At 51.3% G+C, this 12,572-nt stretch overlaps 1 protein-coding gene across 1 annotated transcript in view; it reads left to right on the top strand.

The window, feature by feature from the left end:
• Positions 1 to 12,572, top strand: part of COL4A1 (collagen type IV alpha 1 chain) — a 155,764-nt gene that overhangs the window by 91,381 nt on the left and 51,811 nt on the right. Inside the window, exons 4-17 of the mRNA XM_045482033.1 lie at positions 10 to 54; positions 1,347 to 1,391; positions 1,499 to 1,561; positions 2,039 to 2,092; positions 2,475 to 2,501; positions 4,394 to 4,477; positions 4,562 to 4,624; positions 7,408 to 7,443; positions 8,361 to 8,402; positions 9,797 to 9,883; positions 10,343 to 10,369; positions 10,523 to 10,573; positions 11,339 to 11,383; positions 11,996 to 12,049. Coding sequence (XP_045337989.1) covers positions 10 to 54; positions 1,347 to 1,391; positions 1,499 to 1,561; positions 2,039 to 2,092; positions 2,475 to 2,501; positions 4,394 to 4,477; positions 4,562 to 4,624; positions 7,408 to 7,443; positions 8,361 to 8,402; positions 9,797 to 9,883; positions 10,343 to 10,369; positions 10,523 to 10,573; positions 11,339 to 11,383; positions 11,996 to 12,049 — 723 coding nt within the window. The remainder of the gene's footprint in view (positions 1 to 9; positions 55 to 1,346; positions 1,392 to 1,498; positions 1,562 to 2,038; positions 2,093 to 2,474; positions 2,502 to 4,393; positions 4,478 to 4,561; positions 4,625 to 7,407; positions 7,444 to 8,360; positions 8,403 to 9,796; positions 9,884 to 10,342; positions 10,370 to 10,522; positions 10,574 to 11,338; positions 11,384 to 11,995; positions 12,050 to 12,572) is intronic.

The following is a 12,572-nucleotide window of genomic DNA, read 5'->3' as shown; positions in this document are numbered from 1 at the left end:
TGCTCGCAGGGTGACACTGGAGAACCCGGACTGCCTGGAACAAAGGGGACAAGGGTGAGTACACCTGTCACCTAAGTCCGTGAGGCTGTGGTGATGTGTGATACAGTGATGCCTCCGCTTGAGGGCCCTTCACCCCTTCTCACCGCCCAGCAGCCCTGAGGGGCGCCCCCTCTGCCCCCCATCCTTGCCCGTCCATCTTCCCAGAGCTCCAACCGTGCGGGGCCGGGGGGCTGACGTGAGCCCCCTGCTCTGACCCCCGCCCTTGTGGTGGTTTTCCCGTCGGTTCTGTTCTTCCAGAGGGTTCTCGCACACACAGTGTGCTTTGGGGGAGGGGCGATGACGTGTCTACAAGTCATGGAAGAAAAGGGCTGCCATTATCGAGAAAAGGGCGAACCTTCTCAGCTCTCACTTCGGTCTTCCTTCTTCACACTGCACTCTGGTTTTGCTCCTCCCATTCCTGGCAAATGCAAAGAGGAAGACCTCTGAAAGCACGTTCTGAAAGCAGAGAAACAGAGGCGCTGTAAACGTTTCATTCCGCTGTTCTGACACAGTCCCCGGCACCTTGGGCAGGAGGTAGAGGAAATGGCCCCGGGGGTGCCCGTGACGGAGCAGATCCAGACTTCCACTGGGAAGGACTGGGCTTCCCAGTCCCCCCCCCCCCCCCCCCCCCAGTGAACCGAGTTCTCTTACAAATGCTTCTTCCCAGCAGTGTGCGATTTTAATGTAAATTGTGTCTATATTTATATACACGTAACTTGTATGCGTTTGCACGGATACTACGTATATAACGTATGTTTACATGCATACTACACACATAATAAAGAATATATTTTACCTACAAATCACCAAGTGTGGAATGAAGACAGGGTTATTTTGTGGCTGTGCAGCCTTGGTCTTAGAAGTACAGTAAAACCTTGGTTTGTGAGCATAATTCCTTCTGGAAACACACTTGTCATCCAAAGCACTCGTGTATCAAAGTGGATTTCAAGAACCACAGGCTCAGTTGTGATCACGTGATGTTCGGTGTCACGAAGGACTCGTATTGCAAGACACCGCTCGTTTATCAAGTTAAAATGTATTAGAGGTGTTTGCTCTCTTGTGGAACCCTTGCAGAACCAGTGACTTGCAAGCCAAGGTTTTGCTGTAATTAGCGTCAGCTTTTGGTATAGAGTTGCTGTTTCCGGGGGCCGGGCCCTCAGCTGCCTGCCCCGAGAATGCAGTGTGTGCTTAGGGTGGATGCTCCGAGCCCCAGCGACACGGGTGTGACACCCTCAGCCAGGTGGGTGTGGTGGGAGGAGACGAGGGTCCCCCCGACTCACTGCACTCTCTCATTTCCATCCTTACAGGGACCCCCAGGAGCATCAGGTTACCCGGGAAACCCAGGACTTCCTGTATGTATCTAACTTCCTGTATGCTTCCTTAAGGAGACTTCTGATGTGCGTGACCCCACCATCATGTGATCCTCTGTTCTGGCTACTTTTCACTTTGTTAATTGCAGGGTATTCCCGGCCAAGATGGCCCCCCCGGTCCTCCAGGTATCCCCGGATGCAATGGAACAAAGGTAAATTTGGAACACAGACCCTTCCTCCCGTGCTCTGGTTATCCGACTCGTGTTGAGAAGTCCTATGACACGGTTTTCGTTGCCACAGATGGAAAGCTGTTCACCTTAAAGTGTCCTTTAATTGATGAGGAAATCAGTTTCCCCATATTTAATATTCGCAAAAGGCAAAGCTGTGCCTTTTTTGTGGACTCTTATCCTGAGATTGCTATAAACACTAAATTTCTTGCCTCTAATCTGTTGCTGAAGCAAATAAGGAAATGTTATTATTATCCCTTGTCCCTATCCGTTATATTCTCATGTGTATTTCTCCTGTCACCAAGTAGCACTGAGCAGGGTAGCTGCCAACAGGTAATTGTTAGGAGGTCCCAACAAGTGAAGGATCTGTGAAGGGAAGGACAGAGTACCTGGTGTGGGCGTCTGGGAGGATGTGCTGTGTGCCTGGCCACACACCCGAGTGACTTTCTGCTGTCCCCTCAGGGCGAGCCAGGGCCTCTGGGGCCTCCGGGTTTGCCTGGATTCACTGGAAATCCCGTGAGTATAGCATCGTTTCTTTCTTCGGTTACAGTTCTTCTCTTCTTGGGGCACCTGGGTGGCTCAGTCAGTTAAGTGTCCCGACTTCAGCTCAGATCATGATCTCGCGGTTCATGGGTTCAAGCCCCGTGTCGGGCTCTGGGCTGACAGCTCAGAGCCTGGAGCCTGCTTCCTATTCCATGTCTCCCTCTCTCTCTGCCCCTCTCTTACTCGCACACTCCCACTATCTTTCTCAAATATAAACAAACATTAAAAAATATTTGAAAAAAAATTCTCTTCTTCACTTTCTTTCCCTTTTTTTTTTTTTTTTTTTTGCACTTCTGTCCTAATGCTAATGCTGTTTTGAGAGAAACAAAACTAATACCAGCCTTTTCTTTTATAGGGACCACCAGGGTTACCAGGAATGAAGGTATGTACTTACACTCGACTGGGTTCATCACGGGTGCCTATATAGAGCAGATGCTGTAGACACAGCTTTACTGTATGTCCCTGGGTCAACTGGTGGCCTGGTAATGCGTTTGTCTAAACCCTGCTCTGTTCAAAGAGTGTCTGAGTCATAGGCACAAACTTAAATTTTGGGAGGTAAACTTTAGACACCAGGTGCAGTTTCTGAATCGGAAATAAGCAGAAATAGGGAGCATGGTGCGATGTGAGTGATGTGAGTCCAGTCCAGATTAATTGTCTGTGTAGACAGACTGGGTGACACTCCTCTTCCAGAGCCGTGGGCAGAAATACTCAGACTGTTACCGTGTTTAATTTCTGTGGTTTCACTTGAATGCCACCGTCTTGTTCTGTGGCCTGTGATCTGGAGACACTGTCTTATAAGTTCTGTAATTCCTGCAGGAAGACCCCAGTTACTTTAGGTGAGACCCTTGGTGTCCTGCCCACCCCCCTTATTCAGAGCCAAACCATGGGCTTCGTCATCTTGATTGTCCCTGTGTCAGGGTGGCCCCGGACCCTCTGCACATGGTGAGGAGGAGAAGCCCTGAGCCCCTCCCACTGTGGCGTCCAGAATAACGGGTCCCTGTCCTTCATCCACACTCGCGCCTTGAGCAAGCTCGGGGTGAATCCGTGCAGGTGCTCAGCTCTGTCCCAGCCCCTCCAGCATTCTTCTCTGGGGCTGGGTTGGGGGGGGGGCAAAAGGAACCTGGCCCACGGGTCCTGCCCAGACAGGTGGGTGGTGATGTGGCCGGGGGCTGTGATCACACCGAGATGACTCAAAGCGTGTGCCCACTCCCCGCCCCCGTGCGTGCCGCAGAGCAGTTTGGGGGGCAGGGGCATCTGGGTGTTGAGAGCAGCCCTGTAAAAGGACAAGTTCCAGTTTTTTTTTCAACAGCCACACTGCAGACGACCACATATCCGAATGAGGTGGAGTGTCCCTGTGTCCCTGTGTCCCTGAGAAAACCTGAGAAATAGAATCCTCACGATAGTCCTGTATTTTAGTCGGGGCTCTGCAGAGAAGCAGAACCAGTAGGGTGTGTGTGTGGAGTGTGTGTTTGCACACGTACAGGCACAGACGTACATCCTGGTAGAGGGGTTTACTTTAAGGAATTGCATGATTTTGGGGGCCTGGCGAGTCCAGAATCTGCAGGAGAGCAGCCTGGAGGCCCGGGGAAGAGCCAGGGTCCCAGTTCAAAGACTGTCTGGAGACAGAATTTCCTCTTCTTGGGGGAGGTCAGGGTTTTTGGGTTTTTTTTTTCCCCCTTTCCTCTTGAGGCCTTCAGCTGATTGGACGAGGCCCACCCACATTAAGAAGAATAATTCATTTTACTCAGAGGCTTCTGATGTAAATGGTTATCTTATCTTAAAAATACCTTCCCAGGGACATCCAGACTGGGGCTTAACGGAACATCTGGGTACTGTGGCCTGGCCAAGCAGACACATGAAATCACAGCCTGTTTTATACAGATGCTCATCCTGGGTCTGTTTGTGAAAGATAAGCCTTATCGCATGAGAACAGACGGAGCCTTGGCCCCGATCTGCACTCTGTCTTCAGGCGTGGGGCACGGCCACGCACAAGCGGAGGGCTCCTCGTGTGACGCCTCCACATCCAGTCCTGGCGCAGCTGAGTCCAGCTAAGCGTGGCGCTTGACGCTGGCCATGGAGGCAGTGGCAGTGGCAGTGAACGTGGTGAACGTGGACGTGGCCAGCGCGCGTATCTCAAGTGTAGACGGGCTCTCAATCCCAGACACGGGCTGATTCGGCACCACTAACGCTCGCCTCTTACACAACGGGTGCTCGGTTTCTTTCTACGAATATCAGTTTTCGTGACTTTCTTTCCTTTTTTTGCTCACCCCCTAGGGGGATCCAGGTGAAATAATTGGCCACGTGCCTGGGACCCTGTTGAAAGGTGAAAGAGGATTTCCCGGACTCCCAGGAGCACCAGTAAGCGTTTGCTAAATCACTAGAAGCACATGCAGTGTCTCTTCCTGGCTCCCATCTCATTCTCGCGTTTTCACTAAATTGCAGGGCTCGCCGGGACTGCCAGGGCTGCAAGGTCCTGTCGGCCCCCCGGGATTTACCGGACCACCAGTAAGTTTGGGGGAGGATGCCTCTTGGAGTCGCTCATTCAGTGAACAACACTGTGTTTGTGAAAATAAATCCGATTTCTTGAAACCTTCACAGCGTCGCGATCTCTCTTAATTTGGATCGGGAGAGAGAGCTTCTTGGGAAGATGTGTGGCTGGCACTTGGGGTCCCTGGGGAAAATGATGGCAGCCGTAGTGCAGGCCAGGTCGTCCCCCACACACGGCACCCTCGCCGGTGGAGGGGCTGGGGGGCTGCCGATGATACTGTGGCTGGAGGAGGCCGAGCTCAGAGCTGGACAAGGCAGCCTGTGCCCTGTCCGCGGACGCGTAGGAACAGTCATCCCAGAGGGCCCGGCTTCGCGGGCGGCTGTGGACACAGACCGGGCGGCGGCGGGGGCTGCGCCGTGCTTGTGATAAAGGGCGAGCACCCGAGACAGCCCCCCGGAGGCTCCGCTCCCTGCCAGCCTCCTGCACAGCCCGTGATTCCCAGGAGGAGGGCCCATGTCCCCCACTGGTACCGTTTGGGAGCACGAGACACTTGGCAGTAACAACACTTCCCTACTTGTCAAGTGCCTTGTGCCCTGGCGATGAGTAATGCACCGCGGTGTGCCGTCCTCGCCCGCCTGCCTGCCGGTCCTGGTCCTTCGGGCCTTTCGGGTTCGCCTCCCGCCCTCCCTCCTTCCTTCCTCCTCTCTCCCTCCCCTCTCCCTCCCTCCTTCCTTCCTCCCTCCCTCCCTCCTGCTCTCTTTCTCCCTCCCTCCTCTCTCCCTCCCTCCCTCCTCCCTCCCTTTCTCCCTTCCTTCCTCCCTCCTTCCCTCCCTCCCTCCTCCTCTCTTTCTCTCTCCTTCCCTCCTCCTCTTTCTCCCCCCTCCCTCCTCCTCCTCTCCCTCCCTCCCTCCTTCCTTCCTCCTCTCTCCCTCCCCTCTCCCTCCCTCCTTCCTTCCTCCCTCCCTCCTCCCTCCTTCCTTCTTTCCTCCGTATCTCCCTCCTCCTTGCCTCCCTTCCTTCTCCCTCCTTCTTTCCTCCTCCTCCTCCCCCTCCCTCCCTCCTCCCTCCTTCCCTCCCTCCCTCCTCCTCTCTTTCTCTCTCCTTCCCTCCTCCTCTTTCTCCCCCCTCCTTCCTTCCTCCTCTCTCCCTCCCCTCTCCCTCCCTCCTTCCTTCCTCCCTCCCTCCCTCCTCCTCTCTTTCTCCCTCCCTCCTCTCTCCCTCCCTCCCTCCCTCCTCCCTCCCTTTCTCCCTTCCTTCCTCCCTCCTTCCCTCCCTCCCTCCTCCTCTCTTTCTCTCTCCTTCCCTCCTCCTCTTTCTCCCCCCTCCCTCCTCCTCCTCTCCCTCCCTCCCTCCTTCCTTCCTCCTCTCTCCCTCCCCTCTCCCTCCCTCCTTCCTTCCTCCCTCCCTCCTCCCTCCTTCCTTCTTTCCTCCGTATCTCCCTCCTCCTTGCCTCCCTTCCTTCTCCCTCCTTCTTTCCTCCTCCTCCTCTCTCTTCCTCCCTCCCTACTCCCTCCCCCTCCCTCCCTCCTCCATCCTTCCTTCCTTCCTCCTCCTCTCCCTCCCTCTCTCCCTCCTTCCTTCCTCCCTCCCTCCCTCCTCCTCTCCCTCCCTCCCTCCTTCCTTCTTTCCTCCCTCTCCCTCCTCCTTTCCTCCATCCCTCCCTCCCTCCTCCTCCTCTCTCGCTCCTCCTTTCTTTCTCCCTCCCTCCTTCCTTCTTTCCTCCCTCTCTCCCTCCTCCTTTCCTCCCTCCCTCCTTCCTTCTTTCCTCCTTCCCTCCCTCCTCCCTCCCTCCCTCCTTCATTCTTTCCTCCTTCCCTCCCTCCTCCCTCCCTCCCTCCTTCCCTCCCTCCTCCTTCCCTCCCTCCTCCCTCCCTCCCTCCTCCCTCCTTCCTCCCTCCTTCCTCCCTCCCTCCCTCCTTCCTTCTTTCCTCCGTCTCTCCCTCCTCCTTTCCTCCCTTCCTTCTTCCTCCTTCTTTCCTCCTCTTCCTCTCTCTCCCTCCCTCCCTCCTCCCTCCCCCTCCCTCCCTCCTCCATCTCTCCTTCCTTCCTCCTCCTCTCTCTCTCTCCCTCTCTCTCCCTCCTTCCTTCCTTCCTCTCTCCCTCCCTCCTCCTCTCCCTCCCTCTCTCCTTCCTTCCTCCCTCCTTCTTTCCTCCTCTTCCTCTCTCCCTCCTTCCTTCCTTCTTTCCTTTTTCCTTCCCTCCCACCCTCCTCCCTCCCTTTCTTCTTCCCTCCCTTTGACCCTTCCTTCCTTCCTTTCTTCCAAATCCAGCAACTCTAATGTCCATTCTTGCAAATAAATGGACTCATTTTTGTGAAAGAGAATGACTAGGCTTTTTTTTTTTAATGATTAAAAAGCATTCTGAAATTTTGCTGCAAACAGAGGAAGGTTTGTACTTCACTACAGTCTATGCACTTGAAGAAATCATTCAACTTTTTAAGATAAGTAGTTGTATCCAAAGTGGACAAACGCTACGTTATTTCTGACCTGGAAACCCCAGGGCTCTCAGAGAGTTTGGCTGATAATTTAAGTCATCACCTGTTAGCCGGGCACATTGTTGGGTCAGTGGATTTCACGGGGAAGTGCCTGAGATTCTGAGGTGTTTACATCCCTGGTAATTATTGGCCTGGACTAATTTCTAGTTATTTTCAAAATTTTATAGATCCGAAGCACAGGAATAAAATTTAAATATTTAACAAATATCATATTAATCATGGGAATCTTAAGATAACCTCATTAAAAAGCGATTAAAGCTTACCAGGGTTATGAATGATATTTAATTAAAATGCTCTTTTTTACAGGGCCCTCCAGGTCCTCCTGGCCCTCCAGGTGAAAAGGTAAATATATTTTTCATTTGAATTTCTTCAGCATTTGTGTAAGACTACCACAAAATCACCATAACTCGCTGTTTAGTCTCTATAAACAGTTTGAGAAAGTTATTTTTTTTGTGTCTATTTAACATCTGTCTACCCACCTGCCCATGTATCCGTATACCCATCCCTCTATCTATCCATCTGTCATCCATCCATCCATCGTCTGTCCATCTGTCTGCCTGTCCATCCATCTGTCTGCCTACCTGTCCCCCCATCCATCCATCTATCCACTCATCCATTTCCATCTATCCATCCGTCTATCCACCCATCTGCCTGTCTGTTCATCTGTCTATCAATCATCTATCCATCTCTCTGTCTGTCTATCTGATCTGTCTATCTGTTCTGTCTTTCCTTTCACCAGTCCCTTACTTTGGAATCATTGATCTTTCCTTTAGTTTTCTATAGTCACATTTTATTTTATTTTATTTTATTTTATTTTATTTTATTTTAATTTATTTTTGAGGCAGAGAGAAACAGAGCATGAACGGGGGAGGGGCAGAGAGAGAGGGAGACACAGAATCGGAAGCAGGCTCCAGGCTCTGAGCCATCAGCCCAGAGCCCGACGCGGGGCTCGAACTCACGGACCGCGAGATCGTGACCTGAGCTGAAGTTGGACGCTTAATCGACTGAGCCACCCAGGCGCCCCATAGTCACATTATAAAAACCTTAAATTAAAAAAAAAGGTTTTATAGAATTCTTTTTCAATAATACTTTAAAAAACGTTTTTAATAGCCACTGAATACCGCAGGACACAACTTTGTGGAAAATGTTATACTTGTTGGAAGCAGCTCCTGCCTTGACCCCACCTTATCATTACATTTTGTGTAATTTTGAGCAAAGTGGACAACTCGAATAACGGAAGCCTAATTTTTAATCAACAGGGGCAAATGGGCTTAAGTTTCCAAGGCCCAAAGGGCGACAAGGTGAGTACACGTGGCTCTGGACTGTTGTCACGTTTATTTTTTATTTTTATTTTTTAACTTATTTATTTATTTTGAGAGACAGCGGGAGCGGAAGAGAGGGTGAGAGAGAGAATCCCAAGCAGGCTCCATGCTGTCAGCACAGTGTCTGATGTGGGACTCACACTCACGCCCATGAGATCATGACCCGAGCTGAAATCAAGAGTTGGATGTTCAAGCAACTGAGCCCCCCAGGCGTCCCATGGAGTGTCATGTTTAAAATCACAGTTGTAGGGATGATAGAATTTCAGCCTCTGGACCTCCTCTTGGACCTTCCCAACCGCAGTTCCCCTACTTTGCATGTTCTTGAATTTATTAGTGTTTTCCTTAAAATGCATGGCTAGAAGTCACTGAGGTTTTCTACGTGTGGTCTGACCAGCAGAGAATACAAGGCCATTCTAGTTCTAGTTCCCTGTGCGTTGAATTCAATCAGAATGTTCCCAGGCAGTGACAAAGCCAGACCCAGACTTTATTATAAAGAGGCACATTTAGGACTTGGACGTTAGTAGAACAGCTATACTAAACCCTGCAGAGACGGAAGGCCGTCGTATGAGTCGGGAGAGGCAGGGAGGCAGAGACTGGAACAGGGGAGAAGGGAGGCCAGCGGTGGCTCCCTGCTCCTCCAGTGATCTCTCCACCAGTTTCCCTGAGTCAGACTAGCCACATGGGCACCAGCCAAGGGGGATTCCGGGCCTGTGGCAGCACCTGCCACGGGGCCCACGTTCTTCTCCATCGGAGCCCAAGTCGGTGTAGAGACCACCACCGGTGGGCGCCAGGTGCACCAGAGGCCTGGGCAGGTCTGGGCTGACCTGCGGCCTCCATGTTTCACCCCAGATTTGGTCCAGTCTTTCCATAAACCTCCGAGGAAGGTGACCCCGCAAATTGAATGTTTTGGATCTCACTCGTCGTGCGATGACTGGGATTCTCTGTACTTCTAGTTGCGTCCAGCTGTCAGAGTTCCCGAGGGAGAACGTTCCCGATGGTTCCCTTCCTTTTCGTGCCCCTAAAGATGCGTCCTTTCGTCTCAGGCTGTGTTAGCAGTCTGTGACCCTTCCCTCCGTGCCCTCAAAATGCGGGAGGACAGCCTCTGTGTCCTGCTACGTATGCATGTACCGCAGAAGTGCATGTGCGGTCCTCACGTATGCACGCGTGCAGAGGCGTCTCATAGATGTTCAGGTTCCATTCCTATTACCTGAGGTAGCGGCTTTCCTGACCCCTGAGAGGTGAGAGTCTCCCGGCTTCGTGTCCTTAATGTACCATCTTCCTACTGACACTGCGTTTTGTGCTGAGACGGGGATAGATTAGAACAGAGTATGATTAGCTTTTTGAAAACCAGATGTTCTATTTTGCCTCACCAGGGTGACCAAGGGGTCAGTGGGCCCCCGGGGGTTCCAGGACAAGCTCAGGTTCAAGAAAAAGGAGACTTTGCCACTAAAGGAGAGAAGGTAGGAGGTGGACTTTCTTAGGTGAATGCCGGCTTTCGAATTTGGGACAAATTGGAGGGATGCAGAGAAAACAGGTTTATAGATTGTCCGTCCCGCAAAATATGAGCATAGGGGGAGCAGAGGCAGCTGAACTGGGTTGGGGCAAGGCTGAGCTCCACGTGGGGGCTTCTTAGATGCACCAGGTTGAGGCCAGGCTGGGTCTGCAGCAGGGACAGAGGCTGAGGGTGAGGGCGGAGGGTCCCAGCTGCCGTGGATCGAGCATAATGACGTGGTCTTCCTAAAGCCACACCCTTCTGGGAGTTAGGACACGAACACGGGAGACCAAAGAGAATTTCCTTGTTGACGTATCGGGAAAAGGCATTGTTTTCCTTTTCTGTGTTCAGTGTGGTGTGTCAAGATCAATACAACCGTTAATCCTGATGGCTCACTCTCTTGCTCTCTTTTTAAAACTTCTTTTAGGGTCAGAAAGGTGAACCTGGATTTCAGGTAAGGCCCACATTCCTATTTGTTTATCATCATTTTGTGGGAACGTTCACGAAGTGTTGGGTTGAAGTTATGAATTTCTTCACCTTCAGTATAATATCGACTCAATTTAATATTTTACTTAAATGTCCTAATGAATCTTTCTGTTCTTTCAAGGGAATGCCAGGGGTTGGAGAGAAAGGGGAGCCCGGAAAGCCAGGGCCCCGAGTAAGTGCCTCCCAAGTCCTTCTGTTCCTGACTGTAAACTCATGCTCCTCCCTTTCCTAGAATCCCAGACTTACAGAAACACGAGTTGAAGAGGTCTGTCCTCTCCGGAAGGGCTTTCTCGAAGCCCTTGTAGCAGGAAGGATGAGGCCACCTCCACCTGAAAATCCCCCCGGCAAGGCTGAGGCCTCCCACCGCAGAGAGCTGGGGCTGGGGGGCTCTCTGGACAGCCACCCGCCTGCTGGCTTCTCACTGAAAGCCCCCGGTCCTCTTGCTCGGAGTGCTGGGTGCTCTTTTTGGCTGCCTCCTGAGCCTGCTCGGGGCTCCGCCCGGAGCCCAGACTGCATGGCCTAGACGTGAGGTGTTCCGATGCTTCCCACCCCTGAATCCTGGGGACGGGAGACCCACCCGCTTGTAGCGGCCTGAGCCCGTCCTGCTCCTACCCTGAAAATGATGCGTGCAGACCCCCATTAAAACGAGTCCTCTGCCTACCTGCCACTGGCCCCTTGCCATTCAGAAAACCTCTCTGCTGTTAGCTCTGTTGCCAAATGTAATGGTTATCTTGGGAGATTTGGGGCTACTCCGGCTCCATTTTCTAAAAACTGGAAAGTCCTCTTTGGCTGTCACTCCACAGTTATTCTCTGTATACCGCATTACTCGTTAGTGTGGTGTGGGCAGCTAGCTCACGTAGGGGTTCAGAGCCTTGGTGTTAGAGTGTATTTATTGTTATTTTTATGAAATTCTAACGTCTAAATCTTTATTGTACAGGGAAAACCTGGCAAAGATGGCGAAAAAGGAGAAAAAGGGAGTCCAGTAAGCATTTCTCTGTAATTTTCTTTCTTTCTTTCTTTCTTTCTTTCTTTCTTTCTTTCTTTCGAAAGGGAAAGACTTTTTTTTATTTAAGAAAAATTTTTTTTGATGTATTTTTGAGAGAGAGAGAGACAGAGTGTGAGCTGGGGAGGGTCACAGAGAGAGAGATACAGAATCTGAAGCAGGCTCCAGGCTCTGAGCTGTCAGCACAGAGCCCGACGTGGGGCTCAAACCCAGGAACTGTGAAATGATGACCCGAGCTGAAGTCGGATGCCCAGCTGAGCCACCGACTGAGCCACCGACTGAGCCACCCAGATGCCCTGAGACTTTTTTTTTTTAATGTTTATTTATTTTTGAGACAGAGAGGCAGAGCACAAGGTGGGGGGGAGGCAGAGAGAAAGGGAGACACAGAATCCGAAGCAGGCTCCAGGCTCTGAACTGTCAGCACAGAGCCCGACTCGGGGCTGGAACCCACAAACTGCGAGATCATGACCTCAGCTGAAGCCAGACGCCTAACAGCCTGAGCCCCCCAGGTGCCCCCGTATTTCTCTGTAATTCTTAAGAACAAACTGTTGCCCTTGTTTGCTCATTACTGTTCTCCATGTTTCACTTCAGGGGTTCCCAGGTGACGCAGGGTACCCAGGACTCCCTGGACGAGAAGGTTTCAAGGTAAGTGGTGACACTACTTGGAGCTTTACCTTATTTTGTAGCTCAGCCCAGAAGTTGTTCATAGTGTAAAGGACTGTGGACTCAAATAATAAAAAATATTTACCTTCCCTACGAGCAAATCACAACTTAATTTTGTGGTTTTATTTGTGTGTGTGATTTGAAAAAAATTAAAAAAAAATTTTTATTCAAAAAAATTTTTTTTATTTATTTCTTTTAATTTATTTAATTTATTTATTTTGACAGAGAGCGTGTGAGTGGAGGAAGGGCAGAGAGGGATAGGGAGAGAGAGAATCCCCAGCAGGCTCTGAGCTGTCAGCACAGAGCCCGATGTGGGGCTCCAACCCATGAACCATGAGATCATGACCTGGGCCAAAGTCAGGTGCTCAATGGATCAAGCCACCCAGGCACCCCTGTGTATGATTCTTTTTAAAAGAACATAAAATGTTCCACTCATTCAAGTTTTTATGCCTTATTTTTGGTAATAGATGAATTTTATCTGGCTACAAAACAGCTGAAAAGGCAG

Source organism: Leopardus geoffroyi, chromosome A1, assembly GCF_018350155.1.
Source record: "Leopardus geoffroyi isolate Oge1 chromosome A1, O.geoffroyi_Oge1_pat1.0, whole genome shotgun sequence".
In the NCBI taxonomy this organism is placed as follows: domain Eukaryota; kingdom Metazoa; phylum Chordata; class Mammalia; order Carnivora; family Felidae; genus Leopardus; species Leopardus geoffroyi.
Note: the sequence above shows the minus strand (reverse complement) of the source record. Positions and strands in the feature narration are given on the sequence as shown.